Source organism: Poecilia reticulata, chromosome 10, assembly GCF_904066995.2.
Source record: "Poecilia reticulata chromosome 10, P_reticulata-male-v2, whole genome shotgun sequence".
NCBI classification, from domain to species: domain Eukaryota; kingdom Metazoa; phylum Chordata; class Actinopteri; order Cyprinodontiformes; family Poeciliidae; genus Poecilia; species Poecilia reticulata.
In genome coordinates, this window is record NC_088839.1 from 11,407,873 (window position 1) to 11,422,126 (window position 14,254).

General features: G+C 39.4%; 2 protein-coding genes across 5 annotated transcripts; both read left to right on the forward strand.

The window, feature by feature from the left end:
• The first annotated feature begins 1,392 nt into the window (after nt 1-1,392).
• Nucleotides 1,393-11,619, forward strand: LOC103470867 (cytoplasmic polyadenylation element-binding protein 4-like). Of its 4 annotated transcripts, none has more exons than XM_008419547.3 (12): nt 1,393-1,546; nt 2,372-3,462; nt 3,552-3,650; nt 4,289-4,382; nt 5,933-5,983; nt 6,476-6,499; nt 6,939-7,115; nt 7,210-7,299; nt 7,415-7,533; nt 8,121-8,235; nt 8,307-8,488; nt 8,608-11,619. In XM_008419547.3, exons 2-12 carry the CDS (start codon nt 2,416-2,418, stop codon nt 8,833-8,835), a joined length of 2,226 nt encoding a protein of 741 aa, XP_008417769.1. In that variant the 5' UTR covers nt 1,393-1,546; nt 2,372-2,415; the 3' UTR covers nt 8,836-11,619. The 4 variants fall into 4 exon arrangements, with proteins under 4 accessions (XP_008417769.1, XP_008417771.1, XP_017162720.1 ...); XM_008419549.3 differs by having other exon boundaries at nt 4,292-4,382; XM_008419548.3 differs by lacking the exon at nt 1,393-1,546 and adding an exon at nt 1,549-1,658.
• Nucleotides 11,620-11,655: 36 nt separating this feature from the next.
• On the forward strand, nt 11,656-13,059 carry LOC145553071 (uncharacterized). The gene is made up of 3 exons (XM_081611566.1): nt 11,656-12,008; nt 12,554-12,636; nt 12,909-13,059. The coding sequence occupies exons 1-3, from the start codon at nt 11,747-11,749 to the stop codon at nt 12,999-13,001; spliced, it is 438 nt and encodes a 145-aa protein (XP_081467692.1). The 5' UTR covers nt 11,656-11,746; the 3' UTR covers nt 13,002-13,059.
• Nucleotides 13,060-14,254: the final 1,195 nt, after the last annotated feature.

Consider the following 14,254-nt stretch of genomic DNA (forward strand, 5'->3'; position numbering starts at 1 on the left):
AGACAAATTATGCTGACACGGCTCAAAAGGCTCATGGCATGCAGATGCACACACCTTCAAAAACCCCCATGTCAACGCTGTCGCTCTCACTTGGAAGGTCAGACTATTAAACCTGCAACACCTGGACTTGCTGTTTGGTAGTGCTAAGGGAAACCAAATGCTGAAGACACATTGTTGTGTTGTTAAACCAACCCAACAGGCCCTGCAGAGAGTGGGATGGGCTGGTGCCTGCCACTGCTACTCCAGGATACAAATGAAGGGTGGGTCTGCCCAGGGGGACTCACAATGCCACAAAGACTACAGAGGGGAAACCAATGAATTTCTCACTCTCTGTCTTTCTTAACAGTTTTTTTTAAAGCAGGTATCACTTTAATATATGTGTATAGATTTTTCTATAATAAATATCTATCAGTCTTAAGTCATGACATGGAGATACAATCCAGATTGAAGTGGAGGACAAACCATTTGTTTACCCAAATCATCTCTTTTGCATTTGCAAATACTACACCATGGTTTAGAAATCTATTGACTGTGAGGAAATTGAAATTCATAACTCATTTCCTTCTTTTCTTTAAGCTTTAAGTAAATGTTAACTTTGGTCAGAATTGGTAGAAATGTGACAGTTTGGTCTACACCCAAAACCATTTGTGGCAAAAAAAAAACAAACTAACATGGCACATCAAGTCGAAAACACTGTTTTCATGTTGAAACATTATACTGAGTATATGCTTGTCTTCACCAGGGACAGGAAAACTGGTGAGAGTTCATAGGAAAATGGATGGAGCTAAAAACAAGCCAATCTTGGAAGAAAACCTGTTAGACTTTAGGGCTCAGATGAGTCACCTTCTGGCAGGTCTTAACAACTAGCTAGAGCTACAATGGAGTTGCTTAGATTAAGACAAATTCCTGTTAGAATGGACACCTAAAATTTGCTGTTTGCTAATGTTCTCCATTTAGTCTGATGATATTGTAAATAAAAGGTTAAAGATGCGTGAATACTTTTGTATACTTTTTCAAAGCACTGTTGGCAGAGACCTGTTTCTTTAAGAAATTACTATTTTATACTCTTGAACGACCACAAAGTTGTGAATGTTACAAAAAGTTTATAAAGCTGTCTTGAAAGCCCACTCCACAACCCACGGAAAACAGTAACACACATACACTTATATGGTATTTTTAACCTTTATTAATCTACCTTCCCTACAACTGCTATTGATTTCAAGCCCTCCTTATTTGGAAAGAGATGGACCTGCCATTCATTGACAATATGTGACATGGGCGTGTGCTTACAGCAATTATCCTATCAGACGGCAGATTACAGATAATGTGGGCGGGGCGATGTAGAGGAAATCCTTTCACAGAGTGGCTGGCGAAGGCTACTGGAGGCGGGGAATGGAGACGGAAGTGTCTCCCCACTGGCCCAGCTGTCATCTAGAAGAGAGAGAGAGAAGACCCATTTACACCGGCTGCTTAGGAAACCCAGAAAAAGGGAAAACGCTAAAATATGGCAACATCTTAACGATAAGGTCATGACGACGAACTGAAGGTAGCTATATCTGAAATGATGCAATTTTTTGCCAGGTTGTTGATTCGATGGAGCTGCGGTTAAAGGCCTCGCTGCGTTACTTTGATATGTAAAAAAATGATGACAAGGATTGGTAAGTGTGTGTGACATTGAACGTACAGGACACGAAACAGACGAGGTCGTTTAAAGAGCCACGCACCGTTTCTAAACTTGCCACTGATAAGGCTGTCGTGTACGCTGGCGAAATTTCGAAAGACGTTAAAGCGGCTGAGGTCGTTTATTGCCTTCTGGCTGGTTTGCAAATACGCTACAACGTCTGCTGGGTTATCGACCATTATCCTAGCTTAGCGGCTTGGTGAAGGGAACTACCCTGGAGACGTCAGCAACACTTTTCCCTGTGTTTAAACGGTTGTTTTTGAAGAGGTCATTGCGGTAAAAGGGACATTAGACGGTGGGTGTACGTGCTGTTCGCCTGAGTGGGGTTTAAAATGGACTCTGCGTGATTAAAAGGGCGCATGAGCAGCTGTTAGCTTTGCTGCTAGCTGCCTGACGACCTTTGGAGACGTCAGGCTGAGCAGAGCAGGCGTCCAGCAGCTTGAGTTGGTGAGGCTGGGTGTTTTCCGAGCCTGCCTGCCATAGTGTTATATTTCATCCAGGCCTCCCATGGCCTGGCCAGTCAATGATTTAATCTCATTGATTGCATCACAAGACCAGGCAGGCTGCAGCAAAGACACATTCTCTGCGTCTGGTGTGGTTATTTATTTATTTTTATCATTATATTTAACAGTGATCAAATGAACATGATCATGTAATCCGGCCTCTGACTGTTCTCTACCCACGTTTTAGGATAAAGAAGACGGTGAAAGCTGAAAACCTACAGGGCGTCCTAAATGGGGGACTACGGCTTTGGAGTTCTGGTGAAGAACGGCAGTGGTAACAAATCTGCGTTCCCTGTTAGGATCCCTCCTCACCTCCAGCCACAGCACCTTCAGCACTCCTCCAACCCCCCCAGCCCTCCTTCCTTTGTAAACAACGCCTGCTCCACCAATGGGGGCAGTGCTTGGCTCTTCCCTACCGTAGCCCAGCACGGTAACATGCAAGATGAGATTCTGGAGTCGGACAAGTCCAAAGCCCTGGACCTCCAAGACATGCAGGAGAAGTCCCAAGTTCAGACCCAGCCTCAGACTCTGTCTCCAGGCCAGCAGGAGGTCGGAGGAGGCCTAACGGAGCTTGAGGGGGCCCATCCAGAAGATGGCTCCTTGGAGAAGGGTTCCCTGGAAAGCAGCATCGGAAAGGAGAAGTTAAGAATCGAGTCTCCGGTGTTGAGCAGCTTCGACTACCAGGACACCCTGGGAATGGCTACAAGCTGTGCACAGTCCAACTCTTCCCCGTCTTCGCTGACCAGCTTTAACAACTGGTCCCCTGCTGTTCCATCTAACCAGTCTCCTGTTGTCGGGGAAGATGTTGGCGCGTTCTTCGGTCCTGCTGACTCCAACACAAACGGCCCACCTCTACTGTTCCAGAACTTCTCTCACCATGCCGGGCCTGGCTTCGGCGTAGGAGGTAGTTTCTCACCACAGATCGGACCAGTCGCCCAGCACCACCCTCCCACACCCCATCCTCATGGTCAAGGGGTTCCGCAGCACCGCCGCTCCCCAGCTAGTCCTCATCAACCCCATCCTTCCTTCCCGCCGCACCCCCATCGTGCTGGACCATTCCCCCAGCTGCCCCATCTTGCTCCTGCTCAAAACAAGCCCCCGTCTCCTTGGGGAAGTTACCAGAGTCTGTCCACTCCAACGTCCACCTCCTGGAGTCCAGGTGGCTACAGTGGCTGGGGAGGCACACAAGGTGTTCGAGAGTACCGGCGGGGCGTCGGGGGAGGGGTGACCAGCCTAAACTCCTATTCCCCTTTGAAGAAATCCTTCCCCAACAACCAGGTACCTGATTACTGAGATCAAATTCGTGAACCTTCTCAGATATTTACCACCATTAAGAAAAATAACAGATCTAGTAATCTATTTTGCAGATTCCCTCGCAGAAGTTCCCCAGAAATACTTCTGGCATCAACCACAAAGGCTGGGTTGAGGACAGCATGAACCGCAACGACAGCGTCTATTCTTTCCAGGTTGGCAGAGAGAGGTTACTTTATATTAAGTGTGTTAAGAAAAGATTTAAACGGAATTGGGAGTCAGTAATTCTTATGTAAACTGTGTATACATTTCGTGTGGTTTTCAGGGACAAATGTTAATCCTGTTTAACATGCTGGTCTGTGTCGAATGCAACAAACGGGCCTTTTTAGCAAAACAGGATATGTGACAGCTAAGCCATCTAATTGAATGAATAGAAACTTGTTGAGTGTGTGCTTATGTTCTTAGGCCTTATCTAGATCATTTGGTTAAATGAGAGCAGTCTTATCATCTGGTCTGATCACATGTGCTTCCTCTTGTCCTGATTTAAGAAGTCTTGTGCTCCTCTGCTGCTTTGTGTGCCCTCAGCTCTCTCATATATTCAGTGGTGTGTCTTGTGTGGTTTGTGCTACATATTGGATGAGTTTTAGGGTTTTTATTCACCTTCTCGAGTGGGATATCTTTCAATGTGGTATTACAAGAAATAATGGATAGATGCCTTTTTTTTCTCCTTATCACTGTACTGTCACAGGAATTGTCACTGATGGGTTTTTGTAGTTTGCCATGCCAGGTTTTGTACGCTGCTCTACCTGAAGTGGGAAGCGGCAAGTGTAAATGTTGTGGTTTTCTCTTCCAGCAGGATAGGACACGGTCTTTTGATGGGTTCAACATGCACTCTCTGGAGAACTCCCTGATTGACATTATGAGGGCTGAGCAGGATTCCTTAAAAGGTTGGTTCCTGCACCAGCAATTGTTTTCCTTGCAGCTGGCTTTAGACTGAGTTTGAGGATCGGACATGAAAATAAAATAAGTGGCAGTTGATTGGATTTCATGTTTTCATTTGCATTTGCTAAATGCAGTTGGATACAAGTAATTTTTGAGCTTTAGTTTGATTCCTAACTAAAACTAAATCTAGATTGTAACAATACAAGTCTTATACGGTATTTGAACAAAGAGAACATTTCTTTAACATCGTGTGCTATACAAAATCTACTTTGAAAATATTGAATATTATTGCCATTATAAATTTGCATTAACACCCGAAACAGACTTTAAAACTATGTTTATTCCAAGTTGTGTCGTAATTATGAAATTCACAAACATCAACATGTCTAGCTTGTTTTTCTGATGTCAAGCAGCAATAATGGCTACAAGGATTATTACACAGTAGTAGATCAAGGCTTGGGCTTTTTCATTTATTTTATTTATTTATTTTTAATAAAAACTAATAGTGTTGCATGATGCCATCATTCCAAGTGGGAAGGAGATGAATCCAATGTGGCTCCCTCACATAAAACTTAGTGATGGCTGCAATAAAAAACATTTATTGCACTTCCAGCACTTTATCTCAATAAATCTTTTACACACAGTACAGTGCAACCTTGAAAACACTGCTACAGCATTTTAATGTCAAACCCCCCAAAAAAATCGCATTAGTCTATCAGTATTAGTGATTATCCACGTTATTTAAAATGTTTTGTGAATGCAACATAACTTGACTGGAACTTGTTCCTGATTCATGATAATCAAAATGTTCTCCTGTTTTTATGAACTATTAAGAGTATTGATATTTGCAATTAATCCTTGTGTTTAAAATCAGATTTAAATTGGTAGCACAACATTAAAGCGTGTCTCAGTTCAGTCTTCTTTACAGCACATTATTGGTTGGGTGAAATGTTTTTCTATTATTGCTTAATGTTGCAGGGACAATATCGATTGTGGTTATATTGGAAGATATAACACTTTTATCAACATTTTCAACATTTTACATCAGGTGTGGGTATCAAGGAGCACGAGGGAACAGACTGAAGATATTATTTAGTGCATGGTATTTAATATCTTACCAAATATTGCAGGGAATATACATTCTTATTCAGTGTATTTTTCAGATTAGACTCAGTTTTACAAGTAACACTTGAGAAGATTTTGGTCAGCATTTACTTCTTTTCCCCAAATCCTTTGTTTGTTTTTTTGGGGGTTTTTTTTAAGCAATTTGTTTCCCCCCCCCTCTACATTTTAATTAAACTAAACTTTGATACAAGCAATTTGGGAGTTCTTTATTGTGTAAATTTTTATAACATTTTTATTGCCCTAAGGACACAATGTTGTAATATTTCTTACTCTTTTCAAACAGTTCAGACTTAGTTTTGCAGCACATTACCGATTCAAAAATACTATCTGTAATCACTGTTTTGGGTAGCTTTTCCCAAAACATTCAAATCCTTGTGGCAATATTTTCTGAAGTTTCAGATATTTATTTACTTTTCTTTTTGTCTTTCAGGACGCTACACTTTCCCACATCAGGGTGGAGATGTGCCTCTACCTTTGAATGGTATGCAACATAATATGCAGCACTAAAGCCAAGCTGGGGCTTGAAATTGGTGTCTGCCACATGCAAACAAAAAATCTTACTTATTTTTTTAATTATCATGCAAATTATGGATGTGACATAACCATTTTAACCTAAATCTACGTTAGATTAAAGAAGAGAACAACTACAAAAAAATACAGTGTGTTGTAATTTAATCAATAACCTTATCAAGTTTTCTGGCAGAGTTGAACAAACAGTCCAGTCATATTACATGATTTAAAAGAAATGCTGATTGCCCCTTCAAGTTTAAAATAAAACTAAAACTACTGTAAATTAAGCTTATTTAGGGAAAATATGCAAAATCTTCTGTAAATTTCGATTGGATGTTGCTTTAAGAGAAATTGTAGCTGGTGATCAATACATTTCAAGCCCTGGTAGCGTCTTTTTTTAAACAAACATTTTTATTTAGTGTCTTAAAACTTATTTCAAGAGTGTTTTGTGTTTTACATGCAGCAAGAAGTTATGGCAGAAGACGAGGTAATGCTAATGAATGTGTCTTGTTCTCCCTGATAAATTGTTGCCCCCTGCATTTTGTTTTTAGCCTCTTGTTTGTCTACCAGATCTTAATTTTCATCATCCTTTTCCTCAAAATAATGTCAGGGCGCCTTTCCGTTTGGCTTTACAGATTTCCTACTTTACCAAGAATTCAACCAGTTTCATAGGAACTAAATGATCAATTCTTAACACTCACTTTTACCCAATCAAAAAGATTAATAATCAGAAATGAAAACAATGGGTTAAAACCCATCTTCTCTGCTTTCTTCTGCTGGTTCCTTTATATTTCATTATTTTTCATTCAATCTAAACCTTGCCCTTTGCTTCCCTTTCTTGTTGTCGAAATGGTTTTGATTTCTGACTTGACACAACGTCAGTTGTGTCAAGTCAGCATTTTCATCCAAGTGATTTTCTCTGCCAGGCCACTCATCTCTATTCCCCATGGAGGACGAGCGCTCCTTTGGAGAGGATGAGTCCGGTGACCAGGGGCTCGCTGGCCTCGGCTCCGCCCACTGCTTCCCACACCTCAACGGCGAGCGTGTGGAGCGCTACTCCCGCAAAGTGTTTGTTGGAGGCCTCCCACCGGACATAGACGAAGGTAAAAACGTTTTTAAATGCCCAAGTACATTTATTAGTTAGAAAGCGGTAGTCGTGCTGGAGATTACTTCTGACTTTGAGTTCCGTTTTCCCAGATGAAATCACTGCCAGTTTCCGCCGATTTGGTCATCTCTTTGTTGATTGGCCCCACAAGGCAGAGAGCAAGTCTTATTTTCCACCAAAAGGTGAGTTAAGTGTGCCTCACTTCCTTGATTGTATTTTATTTATTTTTTCTTTTTGACTAAAAATATCTGTTCATTTAAATCACGCTCCTGATTCTGGCTGTATAACTCCTTCCAGGATATGCATTCCTGCTGTTTCAAGATGAAAGCTCTGTGCAGGCTCTGATTGACGCCTGTATTCAGGAGGACGGGAAACTGTACCTGTGTGTCTCCAGTCCCACCATCAAAGACAAGCCTGTGAGTGTTGTGCCTTATTTTTTTACTCCTGGTGGATAGATATACACTCCTGGACTGAACTCAAAACCCCTTTTTGGAATGCATTTGGACTTTCTGGTTTTCTGCTAGAATTTAATCTCGACCAACTAAAAAATATCCATGTACGGTATTGCATATGTCTGTCCCTTTTTATTTATTCATTTATTTTTTGCATATTTTTCCATGACCATTTTTGTTTTTCCCCCAGTTGCTCAATTTTCCTTTAATATGCTCGAGTACAGCTTCCAGAGCAATAACCGTTTGTGGCTCACCCCGACACTGGAGGCTCTCAGTGACTCTCTCCTTGACATGTCAGCTGTCTTTCCAGTGATTATGTAGAGCTAAAAATAAGACTTCTGTATTAAAAGTCCTCTTTTTTTCTTATTATTATACTTAGTTTTATGCAGTCTGTAAACTTTCAGTAACTTTTTATTTTGGCTCATAAACATCTGTTGCCCTTACTCATCAAAATGAACAGAAATATCCACGTCACTGTGTAATGAAATTTGAATAATTGCCTTTTTGATATTTTACATGTATTTACATGGAGCTTTATTTGCTTTTTGTAGGTCCAGATTCGACCCTGGAACCTTAACGACAGTGACTTTGTAATGGACGGCTCTCAGCCGTTGGACCCAAGGAAGACCATCTTCGTAGGAGGTGTACCTCGCCCCCTACGTGCAGGTGAATGAGCAGAGTTTAGCAGGCCTAAGTGAAAGGCATTTTAAAAACATGTATTTTATCGTCCTTTCCAGTTGAGCTCGCTATGATCATGGATCGTCTGTACGGGGGTGTGTGCTACGCTGGGATTGACACCGATCCCGAACTGAAGTATCCAAAAGGCGCAGGGAGAGTGGCCTTCTCCAATCAGCAAAGCTACATTGCAGCCATCAGTGCCCGATTTGTTCAACTACAACACGGGGAGATTGATAAACGGGTCAGTTGATCTATCTCATGCTAAGCCATTAAAAAAAAAAAAAAAAAAAAGATCTGAATCTGCCTTTTCTTCATGCTGCAGCTTGGGTCGCCATCTTGACAGTTCTCCTCTCCCCTCAGGTGGAAGTGAAGCCATATGTCCTGGATGACCAGCTGTGCGACGAGTGCCAGGGCACGCGCTGCGGGGGGAAGTTTGCTCCTTTCTTCTGCGCCAACGTGACCTGCCTGCAGTACTACTGCGAGTACTGCTGGGCAGCCATCCACTCCCGGGCCGGACGCGAGTTCCACAAGCCGCTGGTGAAGGAGGGAGGGGACCGACCGCGACACATCTCCTTCCGCTGGAACTAAGGCTAGAGGGAGGGAGCAACGCATGATCAGGGGAGGGAGTGCGAAAAATTAGGGAAGGGGGTATAGGCTGTAGTATGAAAAATAAATGCACTTTTCTTTTAAGTTAAAAAAAAAACTAATTTATTTCTTTATTTTTTTTAAATTTGGCCATCTAAAAGAAGTTAACAGAAAAGAGTCGAATCCCATTTATGTTTTGACATTAAGTGTGCATGAGCATATGGATGCATTAGATTTGAATTTAGATGTTTTGGGTATTTTTTTCTTTTCTACCCGAGTGTACTTTTTGATTTCTTCTTAGTTGGCAAAGCTGCTTACATTTGTTGTTGAAAGTAACATAAGATTTTACTGAGGTTTGATCACGCCTGAATCAGTATACAAACTGTGGATGTTGAGTTTTTGAAAAGACGCATTTTTCCTTACTTTGTGCTTGCAGGATTTAAGAACAACTGTACCATTTACCAAAGGTTGAGTGCAAATGGTTGGAACTCTTGTTTCGGATGGATCAATTTACTTTTTCCAAGTAGATTAGTGAATAGCCTCTGGTCACGGTAAAAAAAAACAAAACAACAAAAACACGTCGGATAACAAAAATCCTCCCTCGAGTTTGGCACACGTTTAAGATTGTTGGCATGAACTTTTAGGTCTTGGTTTAAAAGTTAACACTTGGAACCAGAAAGAGCAAACCAAAGAATGGCCTAAATCTGTAGTCCGAACAGTCATTGATCTGGGGGTTTACGTCGAGGTGGTCCTCTCGTTGGTTAACGGAGGCAAGGCTGGGGTTTCAGTTTGTAGTTTTCAGCTGATTAAAGACACGGCCCTCAGGGCTCAGGTATTGGCAGTAGTATTTATTCACTTTATATCGTCAGGGATCTTAGCACTGGAAGCTAACATGCTAATGTAGTACTAACTAATGGGAATGCACAGTCCAGTCTCCCTGAGCTGTCCTCATGGTGTACCACTGCACGCTCTACCGTGACTGGAGCTCTCTATCACAAGTGTTGTGGTTGGATTATGGTAGTAGCTTGAATTTGCTGTCACAGAGATAAAGATATTATTTTATACATGGCCTGCTGATTTTTGTACAGTGTTTTATAGCTGATTATTTTGTCATGAACATATATACATTTATTATGCACTACTTTTTCTAAATATTTTTTTCAATTGTCATTTTAGGCACATTTTTCACAAATGGGAGAACTCCTTTTGCAATACCTCATTTTTTTCACTTTGTGGAAAAATAATTTTGTACCTTTGTTACTAAGAGATCTGCATTTATGGTAAATTTCATTTAAAGAAAGTGATTAATATAATTTTTCAATTAGCTTTTATATATTTAAGTGCTGGTAAACCTGAAAATTATCTGTTGCATTGGTGTAATTCTGTAGATAAAATGGGAAAAAAAAAGTAAACAGAAAAAATGAGGCTTTTCAGAAGCCTGTCGTATACAGTTCTCTCTCCTAATAAATATTATTACAGGACCCTAAGGCATGGCAAGACCTTTCTAAACTGATTTTGATAGTATTGAGTATAATCTGATATTTTTCTCCTTGGTGTAGTCTCTGAGTCTCATAAAACTAAATGTTTGGCTTTGAACAATGTAAAATCTTCCCTTTTGCCACCAGAGTGGATATCATCTGTTTTAGATCTTCTTTCTGAAACTGCCTGTTAGTTCTACTTATTCTCGGCATGCATAAGTGATAACACGGCTAGTCATAATGCAGGACCTAACGTAATGCACTAGATCTTCTCCTCCTTTTTTTTTTTTAAAAGGGAAAAAAAAAAAAATCTTTTCCTATCTCGTTGAGATTGCCTCTCTTGTAGCGTCTCTCTACACGATCGAGTCTGCCTTCCTTTACACAGACATGTTTATGCAATATACACCGTAACAACACTTTGGATGTGTTTTTTGTAATGTATTGGACACTCAGTAGGACATAGGTGAGGAGACATGATCACTTCACTCCCCCCTGACCCCCTCCTCCTCCTTTGTGATGTGGCATGCTTTGGGACATAACCTGAATGTTATTTAATGTTGCAAGTTAACTTTGAGCCATTACGTGCAATACTTCTTTCCAGAAACAGTTCTCCGCAGTGTACGTCATTCAATCATATAAATCATGCAGTCTTTTACTTTACTTTAATTTTATTTTCCTATTGTTCATGCTGGTGTCTGAAAATAAAAGATAATTTATACCTAAATTTATTTTGTAAACATTAGTTTTGTGCTTCTTGTTTTGCTACTACCATGCTACTGTGATTGAAAACATTGTATATATACAAGGTTGATGATGTATTTGGCATTTGCTATATTTTCAACTGAAATGTATAACATCATTTTGATCTGAACTTTTTGTTATCTTTTTATTTTGGGTGAAGTGTTATACTCTATCCAGTTTGAATTGCTGTAACAAGCTTCACATTTTCACATGGAAAAAAAAACATTGATTATGTCTTAGTCTGGCTTGATTGCTAAATTTCAATAGTTTTTAATTGAAGGCTGGGAAGGTTATATTTATTAACTTTTTTTTTTTTTTTTACCTGATATTTTGATTTTTACTAAGTCATTTCACCTTTATATGTAAGTTCCAATTTTTATATTTTCTTCCTGATTAATTTTCGCTACAATGCAGACGTCAGTTTTTATAGTTGGTTTGTAGTATTGAAGTAAAAGACCTAAAGTCATAAATTAATTTGCTGCCAACTGTTTGTAACTGTATGCATACATTTGAAGTATTTGTAATGTGAGATGTTGAATGAATAAAACAGCTGTGAGGAAGAAAATTATTCAGTTATTTAAAGTGTTTTTTGTTGTTCCTTCTCGTCTCCCTCCATTTTGTTGAGCCAACAGTGCCACCTGCTGGTTTCCAGTGGTAACGCGCCTTTTAAACTTAACATTTATTCTGTTTGCAGGATGTCGCCTGTTAAGTATGTACCCCGGTTCGGGTCACGGCTAAGCTCCAGTCAAAGAGCCGAATTTGGATCGGACCAGCTGGTTGCCTCCACTCCCTCCGAGAACGATGAGCGCGGAAAGAAGCGGAATAAAAAGAAACGTGAAAAAGCAGAGAAGCCACTTTTAAAAGTCAAATTTCCAAATCTCAAAAGCCGCGCTGTGAGTCCAAAGGCCACCACGGATGCGAAAACATCGACAAAATGGATGCTAAAGTCGTCCTCAAGTAAAAACAATCCTTCCATAAACCAAGAATAACCAAACGTAGTGTAATTTTATTAATATTCTCTGAAAATGGCTAGTTTGTATTAGCTAGGTGACAAACATCAGCGCTAGAGGAGTTAAGAGCACTAAACCAGGAAAACTAGCATTAGCTTAGCCAGTCATTACTAAAATGAAACATTGTAATTAATGGAAAAACATACGTTCAAAGCTAAGACATATCTGCTATCTGTGTGTGACATAACAAAATGAAATCTAATTTCTCGGAATAGAAAAGGGGTTTGAAAATGTGGCTTAAATATTGAAATATGCTCTTAAAGTAATGGTCAAGAGGATTTTTTAAAATGGCGTAAAATGTAGATTTTTAAAAATATATATATTTTTAAAGTTGTGTGTGGAGTGGGAGTCTTAGCAGCTCTTAAATAAGTAGCAATTTGATGTACAATACAAAAATGTTCTCCTACCTTTGGAAAAACCAGAATAGAAATATTCAATATATTGTATGTTTACTGTTTAAATTTCACAAGAAATTTGTGCTTTTGTCATCAGGTGCCAGCACATCCTCTGCTCTAGTCGATGGCGATGTCTTCTCTTTCACCCAAAGATCGAGCACCCAGCCTACAAATGAAAAGGTAGGATTTATAAAGTGCATCAGTTGACAACTATCCATCCATCAATGCATCAGCCAGTAAATCACACCACAAAACACACAATGTAAATGTACACAGGAATTAGATTAAGAAAGAAAACAAGCTAATGTGAAAGTTACACTAATGTACTTTAAGTCACTTACGTAAAGCCAAATAATTTGAGAACAATAAAATGGAATGTATGTACAACCTTTTTGGTTTATTTCAAAGTGTTTCAGCATTTCACCCTTTTGTGTGTCCACTGTGTTTGGTAGGCCAAGCTCTCAGTTCTCCGAACCATCTCCAAGATGCTGGAGGAGAACCGACTTATCAGACAAAGGCTTTCTGCCCTCAGACAGGCCATCTGAGGATGATGACTGGTTCACAACCTCAGAACCTCTTCATTAAAGTCTTACTGTTATTGTAGAGGATGTATATGTATAGATGTGTTCTTTAAGCATTGATTATTTAAACGCTGTCAGCTCTTAGAATAGTTTGGTGCAGATTCCAGGGGATGTTTTTCAAACTAAAATCATTTTTAGGAAATGTTCCAAAGGCATTGTGGGTTTTTTGTGTTTGTTTCTTTAAATGGGCTCTTGTTAACATCTGTTTTTATTTAGCTTTTTTTTTTTTGTGGACTAGAAGCGAACCCATAATTGCAGTCCAGCGTTAAGATTAACACTGTGGCATTTTTATTGTCAGGTTGAGACTGTTGCACTAAAATATTAAAGTATGTTAGCATTGTTTTGTCCTCCTCAATTAAATTGAGCTGTGAACAAGTTTTACTTGCTTATAGTTCTTATGTTTAGTTTAAGCAGCAACTTTGAAATTTCTTTCTTAACCGTCAATGTTTGTATCCATGTGACATGAAGAACTTGTAACAGCAGTTGCACAATATGTCCACCAGAGGGCAGGCTTACCTGCATTAAAACAGCTGTTTGTCAAGGGAACACATTTGTAATGCAGCTTTTAAAAAGGCCATTTGCACGATGAAGCACTAACACCACAACAAAAGTTACTTAAATGAAAAAAAAAAATCATGTTTTAGTGTAATTATGGTTTTATTGAAATCTAAACTTGAACTTTACACATTTAGTTATTTTATTCTTTTTAGATGTTAATGCAAGTAAAACTGAAACAACTGAGTTTTCAAAGTTTTGATGCAATAGCTGGAGTCAGTGTATTTAATTAAAAATTGTCAGCATTTTTTTTTATGTGTTCAGATGGCAATTTTTGCCCCATGCTGGCTTTTGCGACTGACTATCCTCCTATCGTTGACCAATTTTACATAAATGCATGATTTAGGCAAAGACCTCACAAACACTTCTTTGCTTCTTCTATATTTTTTTTAATGTTATTTATTAATTTTTTTTTACAGATCATTAGGTATATCTGAATACTATATAAATGACTCAATAATTACGGCTGCTTCTAGTCGATATGAGCTGGCCATGGCCCACTAGATCCAGGATTTGTAAATAAAAACTCAGAATGAATCCATTTTATCACTTGAACAGGACCGATGTGTACTCTACGACAGAAAGAGTTGGCGGTTTTGTAACCTGACAACTTATTTTGACAATAAATTGCCAGCTTATCTGGTAATTTATACATTGGCGTG